The following is a 13,272-nucleotide window of genomic DNA, read 5'->3' on the forward strand; positions in this document are numbered from 1 at the left end:
CCTCTTGCATGATGATGGTAACAATGGGAGGTCTCCGTGGGGTTAGACGGGATACTAAAGTTTGAGATGTGCTGGGAGTTACTAGCCTACTAGAGATGACTTGAATACACTTAATATGTGATGTTATAAACCCTTTTGTCCATTAGAAGCATGCTGGTTATGCTGTACAGAAAGTTAGCGTCTACCTAATGCAGTAATCCTGACGATCCCTACAATGTATCATTCCTACAGAGTACCCCAGCTGAAGCACAGCTCTAGCCGAGAGCTAGACCCACCGGACTATCTCCTCAGGCTCTAGGGTGCAGAAAAATCGTGTGGATCCTTGTGGGGGGGGGGGGGGGGTTCACTTACAGACCGTGAGTGAAATTATCAGAACCGCTGGGGCAAGGGTGGTCCTATTATATCTTGTATACAGCTGGCAAATTTCGTAAAAGGAAATGATATGCAAACACACCAGCAGAGATAGCGACGATATTTTCCCACATTGCGCCGCTTTGACAAATGCCGCTCGCTAAGTTCTGGTAGAGTGAAACCTCGATATACTCTGTAAGCAACTCCGATACAACAGATTTACCCGATACAAGCAATTTAGGAAGCCAGCTAAATAAATTATCTCGAGGTTTTTACTGCAGCTTCTCAAGCTTAGTCACAGAGTACCACTTCTGGCCAGAAGCCACTTTTTAATATATTACCAATACTTCGCCGATCAAGCGATTTTTATACGTATAATATATCGAATCGATTCAAAAGATTATTTAGGAGGCCTAGGATTTCATTGGTAGAAAAACACTGAGAGGTCTAATCGAAATTATACCTTAATATACATAGGATCTGGTTACCGTCCAGAGTGGCCATACTAAATAGTAGGGTTTAAATATCTGTATTTTCTATTATCTCGGCTTCTTTCTATTATATCCGGGTGATTTATCATGTTTTAAAATATAATTATATTGTTTTGTATAGTAATCAGAACTAGCGCATTCAAAAACGTGGCAAGCAGGCCTCTGTGGAGATTCCTCGACAGCACTATGCCCGCCGCATTTTTGGAGACGCAGCACTGCCCTAGAGAGCCCAGGTGGGTCTTCGACCACATCATTTCCATACCCAAGGCGATCATACATAAGTGTGTCGAGACCATATTTTTATAGTACTATTTACTCATGATCCCTCTCTTCTAATCGAAGTAACCCCCGCACCCTACAGGGTTCCCCAGACGTCGCTTAGAATTCTAGGATTCTAATACACCAGAGATTCGAGACATCATGGAAAGTCCAGTCCTTCAGTCAGGGTCTTTACCCTCTTTCAAGCCTTATGTTCTCTCACCTTTGGATCATGCTTTGGCTTGCTTCTATCTGACAGCGACCTTCACTTTCTCATTACAAGATTCGACGGAAGGCATATCAGTGCTTGAAGCAGCTGTATCGCAGTTAGTATCCAAGCTACCCTTCCTAAGTGGCAATCTAATCTGGAAAACCCACCCCGACAACGCCAATGTGATGGGAGAGATTCACCCGCCCATCGCAGCTACATGGAACACATATCCCATGCTGAGGGTCAAGTATCATGGCGGTAAATACACCCCAATATCATACGGAAGGCTCAATGGCCCAGCCCAATATAGTGTGGTTTCTTATGATAACATCTTGCGCGAGGAGTTCTTGCCATTGCCGTTCGAAACTATCCTTGGTGAAACAAGTCCTGTTTTGCGATTTCAAGCGAACGTCCTTGAAGATGGTATCATCCTCTGCGCAAGCTTTCACCATAATGTTATAGACGGGAAGGGAATGAATACAATTATGGAAGCATTGGCAGCATGTTGTCGGAACCCGACAAATGTACAACAGAATGAGCTTCCCACTGATCCGATCAGTGAGGCTCTGTGCCGCAACCGTCTCTCTGCTGCCGCCTCACCAACTCCTGATGCATTTGTGGTACGGAGAGGGAAGAATTGCCCTATACCCGCTGCACCTGAACAGGGCCTTCAGGCGCCCATCACTCGGTTGCTCGTCTTGAGCGGGGCGAAGGTCATACAGCTCAAGAGAATGTGCGATGCAATCGTGCAATCTAAGGCTCACGGAGAGGTCCAGTCTTCGGGAGTCAAACAACCGACCTCTGCATTGTCAAGCAATGACATTATCTCAGCCTTGATGTGGCTTTGCGTCCTCCGATCACGAGCCGCATCAGACCCTCGTTTCCTGAAGCGAGAAAAATCGTCCTTTTCGTTTCCTACTGATGCTCGTATAATTTTCACTGATGGTCTCCGGTCCACGTACATCGGAAACTCGGTCATTTCCGCCACTATAGAGTCGCCGTTCTTGATTGAGGATGCAGTCCACTCTTCTTCTGCCACAGTCTCCTCTCCGGATGAATTCAATCTAACTTTAATTGCTCGCCTGGCCCTAGTGATCCGGTCCGGGTTCAGATCTGTTAACAGAAAGTATGTTGAAGACGTTATTTCTTCCATTGCAACAGGTGATCATGCCATGGTAACCGCAAGTAACGCCGACTTCGCCCTGAGTAGCTTGCGGCATATGGGATTCTATGGGTTGAACTTTGGTCCGGTCCTGGGTAAGATTACACATGCTGATTTGCCGGATCCCCGAATGAAGAATCAGGCGTGGGTTCTTCCCGATAGGTATCCTGGTCCTGGTGGAAGGTCATCCTGGGAGATCCGCATGACATTGGACCCTCCCGTGATGAAGCATTTGGTTGAAGACAAGTTGTTTCAGTGGATGAGAGACACAAACTTATCTAAGTTATGATAAGTCTTTCGCTAGATAGCAGTATTCTATAAGTAACCTCAATCTCAGCGCAATTAAATAGTTGAATGAACTAACAAATGCAAAGAAAAAAAAAAGTGAAAAAGAAAATAACATACAACAGGAGGGATTCGCTGGTGGTCACCCACCCAACTACTAACCTCCCGGCGTGTGGCTTAAGTACGGCTGAGCGGACGGGAAGCCCTGTTCTCCACACCCTATGGTCGTATGTACTGGCTTGTACATAATTTAAGAATTATATATGCTGTGCATTTAGGTCATCATTGACTACTGCTACCTACTATATAATGGAGTACCGGATTTCGTTCCTGAGAGTTTCAGAGATGCTCAAAACATGTGTGCGCCCCACACGCGAGAATATAACAAAATACGCCACCCATATAGAGCAACTAGAAGCCGGTACCACGTCTCCTCTTTGCCACAAGCACACGCTGCTAACAATATGTTGAGCAAGGTCTGGTCTGCGTTGAAGCAGCTCGGTGTGACGGAACGAGGCGCCAAGTAGCCACTGGGATATATTGGAGAACTAACCCCTTTACTGTAGATAGGGTAATCTGTGTTAAACCCGAACTGAACGATGAAGAAGATCCTACATGATTCGGAGAATTCCTTCGGCTATATTCTCATCAAAACGCCTCTGGGCAAAAGCACAGATTCTGGTGTCATCTCTTGAGACTTAAGTGTTCTTCTTTTTGACAGACCGCCACTCCATCATCAAGCTCCCAATCAACGTCGCACATGTAAGTCCAACAGCGAGATACCACGTTTCACTCTAGCTTTTACCAATATCTCCAAGAAGCTCTCCATGTTTGGCTGGCGGTGCACGTCTCACAATTTCCGACAGCCCGCTGTCTTCACTAGTCGCGGGATTCAGACCTGGGACTACTCCGGCCAGGTTTGTTGAGAGTTGATTTGTAAATATAACTTGAGCTATCGCGACAGATATGGCAGGACCAAAGTGCTGTGCGAAGAGTACAATAGATAGGCCTAGTGAGACATCATCAGTAGGCAGTACTGTTTGAACAGCACTGATAGGCGCATTGAAACCTAATCCACTCGAGAAGCCATAGACACCAGAATATAGGATAAGTTGTACAAAGCTTGTATCAACTCCAATAGTTGTAATAAGGCCCGCAAAGATAGGCATCAATATAGAAGAACAAAGCATAAACGGTGTATAGTAGCCAAGTGTTGTAGTCCCTGACCCACAGAGAAGCATTCCAATAGTGGCACCAATCACGATTGGGACCATCATATAGCCACTTCTACTAGGAGAGTACTCGCGGATAACTTGAAAATAGGTAGGTAAGTAATACTCAAGCACATATGAGGCACTATTGGTGCACATTGTAAAGATAGCGCTGGCAATCACATTCCGGTCTTTTAGAACACGGGGCGGTAAAGCAGCAGTATCACCGCGCCGGCGTTGATTGTATAAGAAAACAAGGATAAGGACCACAAAAGTGACAAGAGGGCCAATAACTTTGCCGTTGTTCCAGGGATATTTTGTGCCGGCCCAGGAAAGCGCGATAAAAAGACTGGTCAGCGCTGGTATAAAGAGCAGGTTACTTATGGGGTCAACTTCAACCAACTTTCCCCTGAAAGTCATGTTTATGTTGCTGGGCTTTGGGTCCGAGAACAAGAAGATCGTCATCAAAAGCGTGACCCCTGCAATCGGTAGGTTAATCCAGAAACACCACCGCCAACCAAGTGATTGAGCAAGAAGTCCGCCAACAATAGGGGCAGCAAGAATAGCCACACTTTCAATGATCCCCAAAAGGCCACAGAAGAATGGCCGTCGATGGAGAGGCAGGATATACACAAGAATAGTGAAAAGTCCCCCAATGATGCCCGCAAAGGCCGCCCCAGTCACGGCCCTTCCAACAACAAACATGGACGAGGTCGCGGCTGTGGAGCAGAGCAAGGAGCCCACAAAGAAGATCGCCTGGGCGAGTAAGAATATACGCTTGATCGAGAATAGTTTATATAGTTTGCCGAAGATAAACTGGAATACGCAAGAACAAAGTCGGAATGCCGAGGAATACCAGCCTACATCAGAAACTGTGTGGAAATGATCGGTTATACTACCGAGCCGAGAATAATTAGCTTCCACGGTCTCTCACAGTTATGTGTAACTCGGACAAGATATCAACTTTGTAATATATACCGAGGCACTGCAGTGGCGACAATATTGGTATCCAGCCCTCCAAGAACAACTAAGGCACTCATCGTGAGGATGATAAGCCAGAACTTCCACCCGGTGGGGTACTGTTGAGCCTCTTCAACTGAGCAGGTCTCAGAGTCTATATGATCCTCCCTGGTAAAATTGCTCTCTTCAACAACCGTATTGGTCGTTCCGGGCCTACGCATCTGGACGGCATTGTCGGGGACACTTGTTGTCGTCATGGTCGACGTTTGCGTGGCTATTGCGAAATGATCAAGAAAGAGTCAGGACTAGAAGTCACCTGTCATGTGTAACGCAATAAGACACCTTAAGAGTAATACTGGGGGACTGGAGGGATCTAGAAGTAAAACTTGGGCAGGTTGTTGCTGTGGCGTTACAAGAAGCCAGGTAAACATCCCTGCCACTGTACAGTAAGCTACCTGGACTAGCCGCGGGTTAAAGGCTGTCGACGGCGATCCGACCCCGTGGCTATCCGATTGATGGGTACAGTATTATTGCCAACCTAATATCCAGTATTCTGGCCGCAGAATTTATTTGAACGCTATACATGCCCAATGATAACACTGTTCAATTTTTATAAGTCTCTATAGGAAGCTCTCTTTATTCTTGCAAAATATAAACATACTCAGTATTGATCTAGAATGGATCAACCTCCCCGGAACCCCATTTGCCAGTCTGTATTTGTCCCGAAGCTACCTAGGTCTTACTGTAAAGTCTAGGAACAATTAGTTACCATGCGGGTGTAGGAAATTAGTAATAAACAAAATTGAATGAACAAATAAGTGGAAAACTAAGGCTAGTCCTCCGTATAGGAAATTGTTGAAAGATTAATTGAAATTTACTTCGCCATGGTTAAGCCCCGAAAAGGAAGATCCACCCTGATCCAGATCCGCCGGATTCCCCGTCCGGATCCGCACTGTGGTTCTACTGTGGATGTACTATACATACAAAGTACTGTGTAGGCGGGACGGATTAGGCCACTCCGTTGAGGTTCTGATCTGCTGTGACATTTGCCAAGACGTCTCCTCTAACAACAAAGGTATCTAAGTATATGAGACAGTCCGGAAAGGGCCTATATCTGTCATAATAAGAGCTCAAGGATGGATCTGGATATAACGAGGTGGGTTCGCTAATTTACATTAGAGGAGATGTCTCTATGATTTTGTTCAGCTTGCGCTCCTAGTCGCCGTTGTCTAATTTTCCTAATGCCTTGTCTCTTTACTCCCTGTAGACCTACTGTTTTCTCTTTTACTAACGTTGGTAGTAAGGCTTACTTATTCACTATGTCATGAAAGTTAAGCATCTCAATTCTCGGATACCTGCAATTTTCTGTCGTCGAGGTCAACATCTTTACTTCGTTCGGCATACCCGTCATCAATTGCAACATCATTGCCGTGTTCAAGAAAGATGGAGACTAAATCCGTGCGGCCACATAGTACCGCACGCTGCAGAGTGTATATCCAGCGCCATGCCTTCTCGTGGTGGACATTCCGTAGTCCTGAAGCAGAAGGCGGAGCGTGTCGGCATTTCCAGACTCCACGGCCAGGTGAAGTAGGCTTGTATGCCCACACGATGGTGACAGGCTCAGTTCACTTTGTTCTGACTTTAGTGGCGACGGCGATTGGGTCTGCATCCTGCCAATTCCTTGAGTGGGTTTACTCTCAAATCCAGGCTTCTGGGAGACGTTGCTATCAACAATGATACTCCTCGTTACAGGCTGTGTAGAACTGAAGTACTGCTCTGCGTTATCTGTGAGAAATCGGTCATTCTCGACAAGGGCTGTTGAGGTTTTCCCTGCCCTGGTTACAAACTGAGGATTCTGGCTTGGCAAAAACGGTGGCGAGAGAACGGCTGTGTCGCCCTTATCCTGGAATTGATCCTGGCCAGATCGCATGCTAGATGCAAGCGGTGGCCGCTTTTGTGGAGCATAAGTGATCCGCGGCGTAGCATTTGGTGATGTCGCCGGCGTCGGTTCTTTCTGTACCAAATTTGAGAGGCCTGCTGGCGTCTCGAGATCATGAGAGGCTTTGGGGTTCGATGACGATTGTAGGACAGCCATCGACTCCTGCTGGGTTGGGTGAGTCCAGCCCTAGCCGAATATCAGCGCTCTACTGTTGAGGATGAGAGGCATTGAATCCTGAAGTCCAAACTCACCGTGCTTGCATAAACTGTCCGTTTATCCCCACCTCCACATTGCCCTTGACTATTAAGATCGGAGTCATGGCCAAAGGCCCCTAGAGGATTGGGATCCGTGCTTGGCAAAGCGTCCAGAAACGCGTCTAGTGAGGTACTCTTCTGTGTGCCCTCAAGCTCACAGATCCTTGCCTTGAGCCTCTGTACCTCATCTGTGCGCTCCCTCATATTACGGCCTAGTATAGGTTGTCAGCAGGTCAGATCTTGGCCGACGATAGACTTGTGACTTGCGGTAGACACGTTGTGTGATACGGTTCTGTATCTTTCTCCGCTCTGCACTATTTGTCAGGTTTGTCCGATCTTCGTCTGGCTTCATCGAGTCTTTGTACATATTTTGGCGAGGATTGTTGAGCGGTATGGCGACCAATCATACAAATACATAAACGCGTTGGGACTCTGCCGGTAACTGAAGCAAAGCCTAACAATATATTGATATGGCCCGGCCTTATATAGTACGCAATTGCATGGAAGTCCTTGGAGAGATATGCCTGAGTGGAGCATGTCAGCGATATCCATAGCAGAGTGACTGCGAGGATCGGGCTGTCTGGGGTAGAACCGAAGCATGCGACCTTGCATTGATTCTAATTGCTTAAGCCCGGTGGCTACCTCCAATGACATGAGTTGGATGTGCGTGGACTTCCCACTCAAGGAGATGAACACTTTGTTGTTAGCGTTCGCCTTGGAGGAGATTGAATATATAAGTGGACAAGCCTTTTTTACTAACGACAGCAGGGTCTCGAGAGGTGAAACTAGACTATGATAAGGGACCAGGGCTGGTCCGAGCATTCATAAGCCAGCATTAATTGACCATGGAGAAATTGCTTCCAAACTAATGCAGCAGGACTAGCTAGAGGTTGCTGTCCGCTTCACCTGGCCTGCCCCGATGGGGTACTAAGAGTTTGAGGCCGCGTTGTCCATCCCTGTGGTGGTAGTGACTAGTTTCTTGGTAAAATTCCTTTTTGATACCTTTTCTCTACGGTCCTTCGGTAGGTATGTAGTAATATCATCTCACTCAGTCTAGGATTAGATTACTTGCCAGTCGTCGGTCATAAGCCGACTACCTAATTATACACGCTTTGGACGGTAAATCTAGCTTAGTTATTCACAACAGAGCGGTCTCTATTACTCTGGACCGGTTAGTCCATATACGAAGATGGGTTAGAAATAGCAATATGCAATGCGGGTAGTCATCTATCTCTCCGGCAGGCCCAATAGAACAACGATAGCGGATCTATCAAGGAAATGTGAGCTCGGCCAGGATTGACACCTTTCCTGATAGCCCCAATAGGTAAGGAAGGCAGGAGGGAAGATCCGGCTCCTTGGAAGTTACTCGAAACTGAACGTGGGGTGGCATAATGATTCTGTTCCACGGACCCGACAGGTTGGGACAGGGTGTGATTCATATGCGTTGCGCGTTGTAGAACTGGATTTCTTAGCCTTGGCCTCAGAGTCTGTGCGTGGTATAAGGCTATCTGCGTGACTCATTTACAGATTTTAGACTAAAGCACTGTAACCTTGCAGGGGTGCCTCCGTTCGTATTTTTGCTTAATGAGGGGTATCGAAAGTTCCCGGGCCAGTATTAGCCTCCGCTTCATCACTCCCTCGGTCAGATTGGTGATCTATTCGAGGAGCCTATCCACGGATTCATCCATGATATGTCTTCTTCCGTCTTGATTCGCTATACACAACGGGCTTGGGAGTAGTGGGGTGCACGAGATTCTCGATCGGGTGCTGGTCAAGACCTCGGCCTTGAGGAGAACAAAAGAGGAGGGATCGAGAATACTGGAGGAGAACAATCTTGCTGGAAAAGAGTACCACTGGAAATGTGCCTACCCCAATGAGCCCGACTGAGTTGATATAAATGTATTGGAGGAAAGTATATTATTGTTTTCTAGATGCATCGAAAACAGCAAAGGCTGGGCTATATGGGTTACGAGAGGCGAGCGTAATTAACTTAACTATGTTCAATACCAAATCTCAACTACCCTAGCCTACACCCTATATGGATTTATATGACTGACTAACTGGAGTAGATCATGTTGGTAGGGGATTCCGACTGGCGGCCCTAATAGCCCCGGGACATGGGTTTTCCCGGCCGCTAAATGGTCTCACAACACTTAGTTGTTTAGGCTTAGCACACTTCGATAGCTCAGATTATATACTACGGCAACATCCTCAATATTCATGGATGTCTGCAATCCTCAATCCTCAGGTTTGTGGGTATGGTATACCACCCAATATCCAACGGAGAGGATATACCGCAGTCTAGCTCAAATGGTCATCATTAATTCAATGTTTTATGATCAAGGAGCCGCCAATAGACCGTTAACAAGGTACATTGGAAGGGAAAGAGAAAATGCTACTGCGGCCGTAATAAGAAATGCAATATACGATATCCATTCCCTACAAGGGCGCAACAGCCGGGAGCACTAGTACTTTGACCTAAGATGGCAAGGAAGACAAGCAGTCAACTATGTAAACATGCGTATGTCGTTGGGTAAACTCTTTACATATTGCTAGGTTAAGCAGGTAAGGTACTAAAAGCAGAGAACAAACAACAACAACATCAACAACAACAATGACAACAATGACAACAATGACAACAATGACAATACTCTGAGCAAGCTTCGAAGGCTATAAATAGGTCTAGATGATCTCCACGAAGTGGCTATTGCGTCTCAATCATAGCCCCATGAGTGGCTAAGAAGTTCGCCTTTGAAATGGGATCCTCCAATGCGGTATATTGCTCTGCGTGCTCGCTGCCGATAGGCAATCGGTACTTTGTGCTTCCGTTACGGTACACGTAGTAGTTTGCCTTTACCACAGTTGGCAGACCTCTCCTATTGGATCCTGTTCGCAAGCTGACAGCGCTGATCGACATCACACCGTTGTCCACTGACCAACAGTTATCATCACGACCCAGTACCACCGCACATCCATCGTCATCGCCTTGGACACTCCATGCATACACTGGGTCACCATGCGTGCTTCCTGCAGACATATATAACTCATTTCCTAGACCCGTACAGCAAGTATTCACATCGCTCACATCGCTACATTCTATACTGAGCCATTCCCACTCACAGCCCGGTCTGTTATACAGTGTCAGAGACGAGCTGGCCTCGGCCGTCGCCAGAAGTTACAAGAAAGCAACAAATGGCAGTGGCGAACACTTCATGGCGATGATTTCAGGTTTCGAATGCGTCAAAGCTATGGCACCTGTGTGAGTATAGCCCTCTTTTAGAGCACTTTGAGGAATCTCTCATCCATGAGGTTAGAGACATACCAGACACAGAAAAATGATTGCAGCAGTTACATTTTTCTCCAGATATAGGTCTGAATCCTCAAGGCGACTCTAAAGAGAAAAACAAAGGATGTTATACTTAGATGCAATTCAATGCGCTTGATCCTTTTTATTTATGTTTCCCTGTGTCGGCCTATTGTAGAGGCAGTTGATACGCAGCTCTACGGACAACTGATGCTGAGCCTTTTACTATGCTTATACAGCTTCACAAGAACTACCCAACGATATGAATTAAGCAATGTAGTAGTTGTAACCGCCATTTCTATAGTAATTAGTAATTAGTACAGTGGCTGGACCTACACTTAGGCTACCTGTTGCTTACACCATATTGCTTGATTATCAAGTATAAGCCAATGAATCATGCTGACCCTCTTACGTACCTCCACCGAGACTACCTCACAGTAAACAGTAAGCAGCGTAGCAGCTGTAACCGCTTTCAGTTGAAATCGCTTACACAATATTGACTATTTATGAAAGTGAGCTAATTAATCCCTGTATCATTCTGTACACGAACGTATGTTACCCCGCAAACCGTCAGATTCTCCACGGGTCATGTCAGTTGGGAAGCCATTAGCTAATATTTTAATTCTGGCTCCGGGATAGGATTCCAACATCTCCATCTTCTTAGGGGACTTTTTGGTTACTGATTTTGTATACTACACTACGTCTATCATGCTTAAGACTATACTAGGCATCAGCCCTCCCCGGGTCGAAGTTAACAAGGAGGATAATTTCGAAAGATGGTATGAGCAGATCTTGGTAAAAGGTGCAATGATCGATCACTGCAGCCTTCCTGGCTATTTTATCCTCAAGGTCTGTTTAATCGCAAGTCTTACCCATGACCTTTAATAAATATAATCTGACTGCGTGCAAAGAGCTGGTTGCGTACGGGATGTGGGAGAAGGTTCGCTTTTGGCTGGACGACCACGTTAAGCCCTTGGAACTACAGAATGTCTCTTTCCCCATCCTCCCTTACCTAGGTGATAGGACCCAGGCGCCTTATGCTGTGCCTGGATCCAGCAGTTTCCCGACTTCTGAATCCGTTATCTATCCTTCCTGCAGAGACTGGATCAAGAGTCATCGAGACTTGCCACTACGACTGAATCAGTGGTGCATCAGATTTCAACATGAAGACAGCCCACAGCCACTCCTCCGAAACTGCGAATATCTCCTACAAGAGGCCCATGCAGCATATATGACCAAGGAGAGCGCTCATCAAGAGGCTGCACAGATCCTTGAACTTTATAGTTTACTTTATCGGGATCTCCTCGCCATCCCCGTCATCAAAGGCTATAGGAATGCAGCCTATCCCCAGGACGATGGCATCAATACTGGCGTAGTTGTAGCATACCTACCTGCTACAAACCAGTGCATAGAGGGTGCAAAATGCCAAGAATTTGGTCAGACTATGAGTAAAGCGTACGATATCACAGTGACAGACCCTTCAGCAAAGACAGAACCGGCGCCGCTCCTTCATGTTTGGCAAAACTGCTGGCGTGTTTCTATTAGAGCCCTCGGTGTGATGGTGGCCACCCACAGTGACAACCATGGCCTTGTTTTGCCGCCTCGCATCGCAGAGGCGCAGGTCGCCATTATCACAACACAAACTTCTTCAACTGATGAACAGCTAATATTGGACACAGAGACTGATAGACTTGTTTTGCGTCTATCATCAGCAGGAATTCGTGTCAAAGTTCATGACTTAGAAGGAAACTCTTTGGGATGGAGGCTTAACGAGTGGATCGTCAGTGGCGTCCCCTTATTCATAGAATTAGGCCCAAATGAAGTCACCAGTCAAGTCGTGACTATAAGACAAAGGGACCTACTCTACACTGAGGGAAAATTTGACGTCGCAATCCCCGAATTGCATAGTGTCATACCAGCCACATTAGTCAACATCCAAGAGGAGCTTTATCGCAGTGCCCTCGCTAAATTTCAGGTAGACCAAAGGCGTATTGCCGACAACTGGGACGAATTCATCAAGGGCCTCTACAAGGACAAATTGGTGTGTCTCGCACCGCACTGTCGACAAAGGAGCTGTGAGCTATACATTGAGGGCATTGGCAGTGGTAGAACAGGCGAGGGGCTTGGTAGTCATATCAGGTGCCTTTGCGTTCCCCTGGAGCAACCAGAAGCTACTGAGGAGAGTGCCTCCCCATGTATCAATCCAACTTGCAAGTACAGGGCCCTGAAGTGGGCTATGTTTGGTTGTAAGCACAGTCCTGGCACTCCAATCATTCTTTCGTGTTTTTCTTCTTGTCTTCATACAGGATGCCTTACAGAACGCATTGCTTACTCTTTTCCTTTTATTTTCTACTGTAGATGCTTACTAGGATGCACTCTATGGTTGGACCGATGATGTTACACCTTCCCCACGGAAAGCCACTTGTTTCAACACCGACAAGCGGATACGTTAGAATATTATGGATAGGAAGTTCATTTCTGGGTCACGACAGAGCTATTTTGAGGTAAATGTATAGCGGCGCTGGTGATGCCACCGCTGCGTTGACGACCGATGAACACATGTCCAGTTGGAGAGCAACAAGGGCATTCCATCTTGCGCCGTGCGCTTAGCAGATAATTGAGAGCATAAAAGTCCGGTGAAGGAGACTGACTGCATATTATATTATGATGATTTAGATAATATATATGAATCTAATTTTCGATCAGAATTTGGTTGTTCTTGTCGTATATATAATTTACCAACTTAATCATTGTGAAATGTCTTAACTATCCCACACAAGACTGCATTATTCTCACCAGATGTATTTGCCTGTCGCAGTATTGCGAGACTAAGTGCTTGACTTTTA

The 13,272-nt window shown here is 46.4% G+C and overlaps 5 protein-coding genes across 5 annotated transcripts; 2 read left to right on the forward strand and 3 right to left on the reverse strand.

Moving 5' to 3' along the window:
* Window positions 1–1,262: 1,262 nt before the first annotated feature.
* BDV27DRAFT_140316 (transferase family-domain-containing protein) lies at window positions 1,263–2,762 on the forward strand (the record flags this gene model as incomplete). Its single annotated transcript, XM_032069632.1, has 1 exon — window positions 1,263–2,762. One exon carries the CDS (start codon window positions 1,263–1,265, stop codon window positions 2,760–2,762), a length of 1,500 nt encoding a protein of 499 aa, XP_031933805.1.
* A 694-nt stretch (window positions 2,763–3,456) lies between these two features.
* BDV27DRAFT_167589 (MDR family MFS transporter) lies at window positions 3,457–5,186 on the reverse strand (the record flags this gene model as incomplete). The annotated part of the gene is made up of 4 exons (XM_032074533.1): window positions 3,457–3,552; window positions 3,613–4,864; window positions 4,948–5,113; window positions 5,147–5,186. 4 exons carry the CDS (start codon window positions 5,184–5,186, stop codon window positions 3,457–3,459), a joined length of 1,554 nt encoding a protein of 517 aa, XP_031933806.1.
* A 1,193-nt stretch (window positions 5,187–6,379) lies between these two features.
* On the reverse strand, window positions 6,380–7,489 carry BDV27DRAFT_151983 (uncharacterized protein; the record flags this gene model as incomplete). Its single annotated transcript, XM_032071463.1, has 3 exons — window positions 6,380–7,054; window positions 7,120–7,334; window positions 7,411–7,489. The coding sequence occupies 3 exons, from the start codon at window positions 7,487–7,489 to the stop codon at window positions 6,380–6,382; spliced, it is 969 nt and encodes a 322-aa protein (XP_031933807.1).
* A 2,337-nt stretch (window positions 7,490–9,826) lies between these two features.
* On the reverse strand, window positions 9,827–10,336 carry BDV27DRAFT_151984 (uncharacterized protein; the record flags this gene model as incomplete). Its single annotated transcript, XM_032071464.1, has 2 exons — window positions 9,827–10,250; window positions 10,302–10,336. The coding sequence occupies 2 exons, from the start codon at window positions 10,334–10,336 to the stop codon at window positions 9,827–9,829; spliced, it is 459 nt and encodes a 152-aa protein (XP_031933808.1).
* A 798-nt stretch (window positions 10,337–11,134) lies between these two features.
* On the forward strand, window positions 11,135–13,043 carry BDV27DRAFT_167590 (uncharacterized protein; the record flags this gene model as incomplete). The annotated part of the gene is made up of 3 exons (XM_032074534.1): window positions 11,135–11,275; window positions 11,340–12,672; window positions 12,994–13,043. 3 exons carry the CDS (start codon window positions 11,135–11,137, stop codon window positions 13,041–13,043), a joined length of 1,524 nt encoding a protein of 507 aa, XP_031933809.1.
* Window positions 13,044–13,272: the final 229 nt, after the last annotated feature.

The sequence above is a fragment of the Aspergillus caelatus genome (assembly GCF_009193585.1).
Source record: "Aspergillus caelatus strain CBS 763.97 unplaced genomic scaffold BDV27scaffold_2, whole genome shotgun sequence".
Lineage (NCBI taxonomy): Eukaryota > Fungi > Ascomycota > Eurotiomycetes > Eurotiales > Aspergillaceae > Aspergillus > Aspergillus caelatus.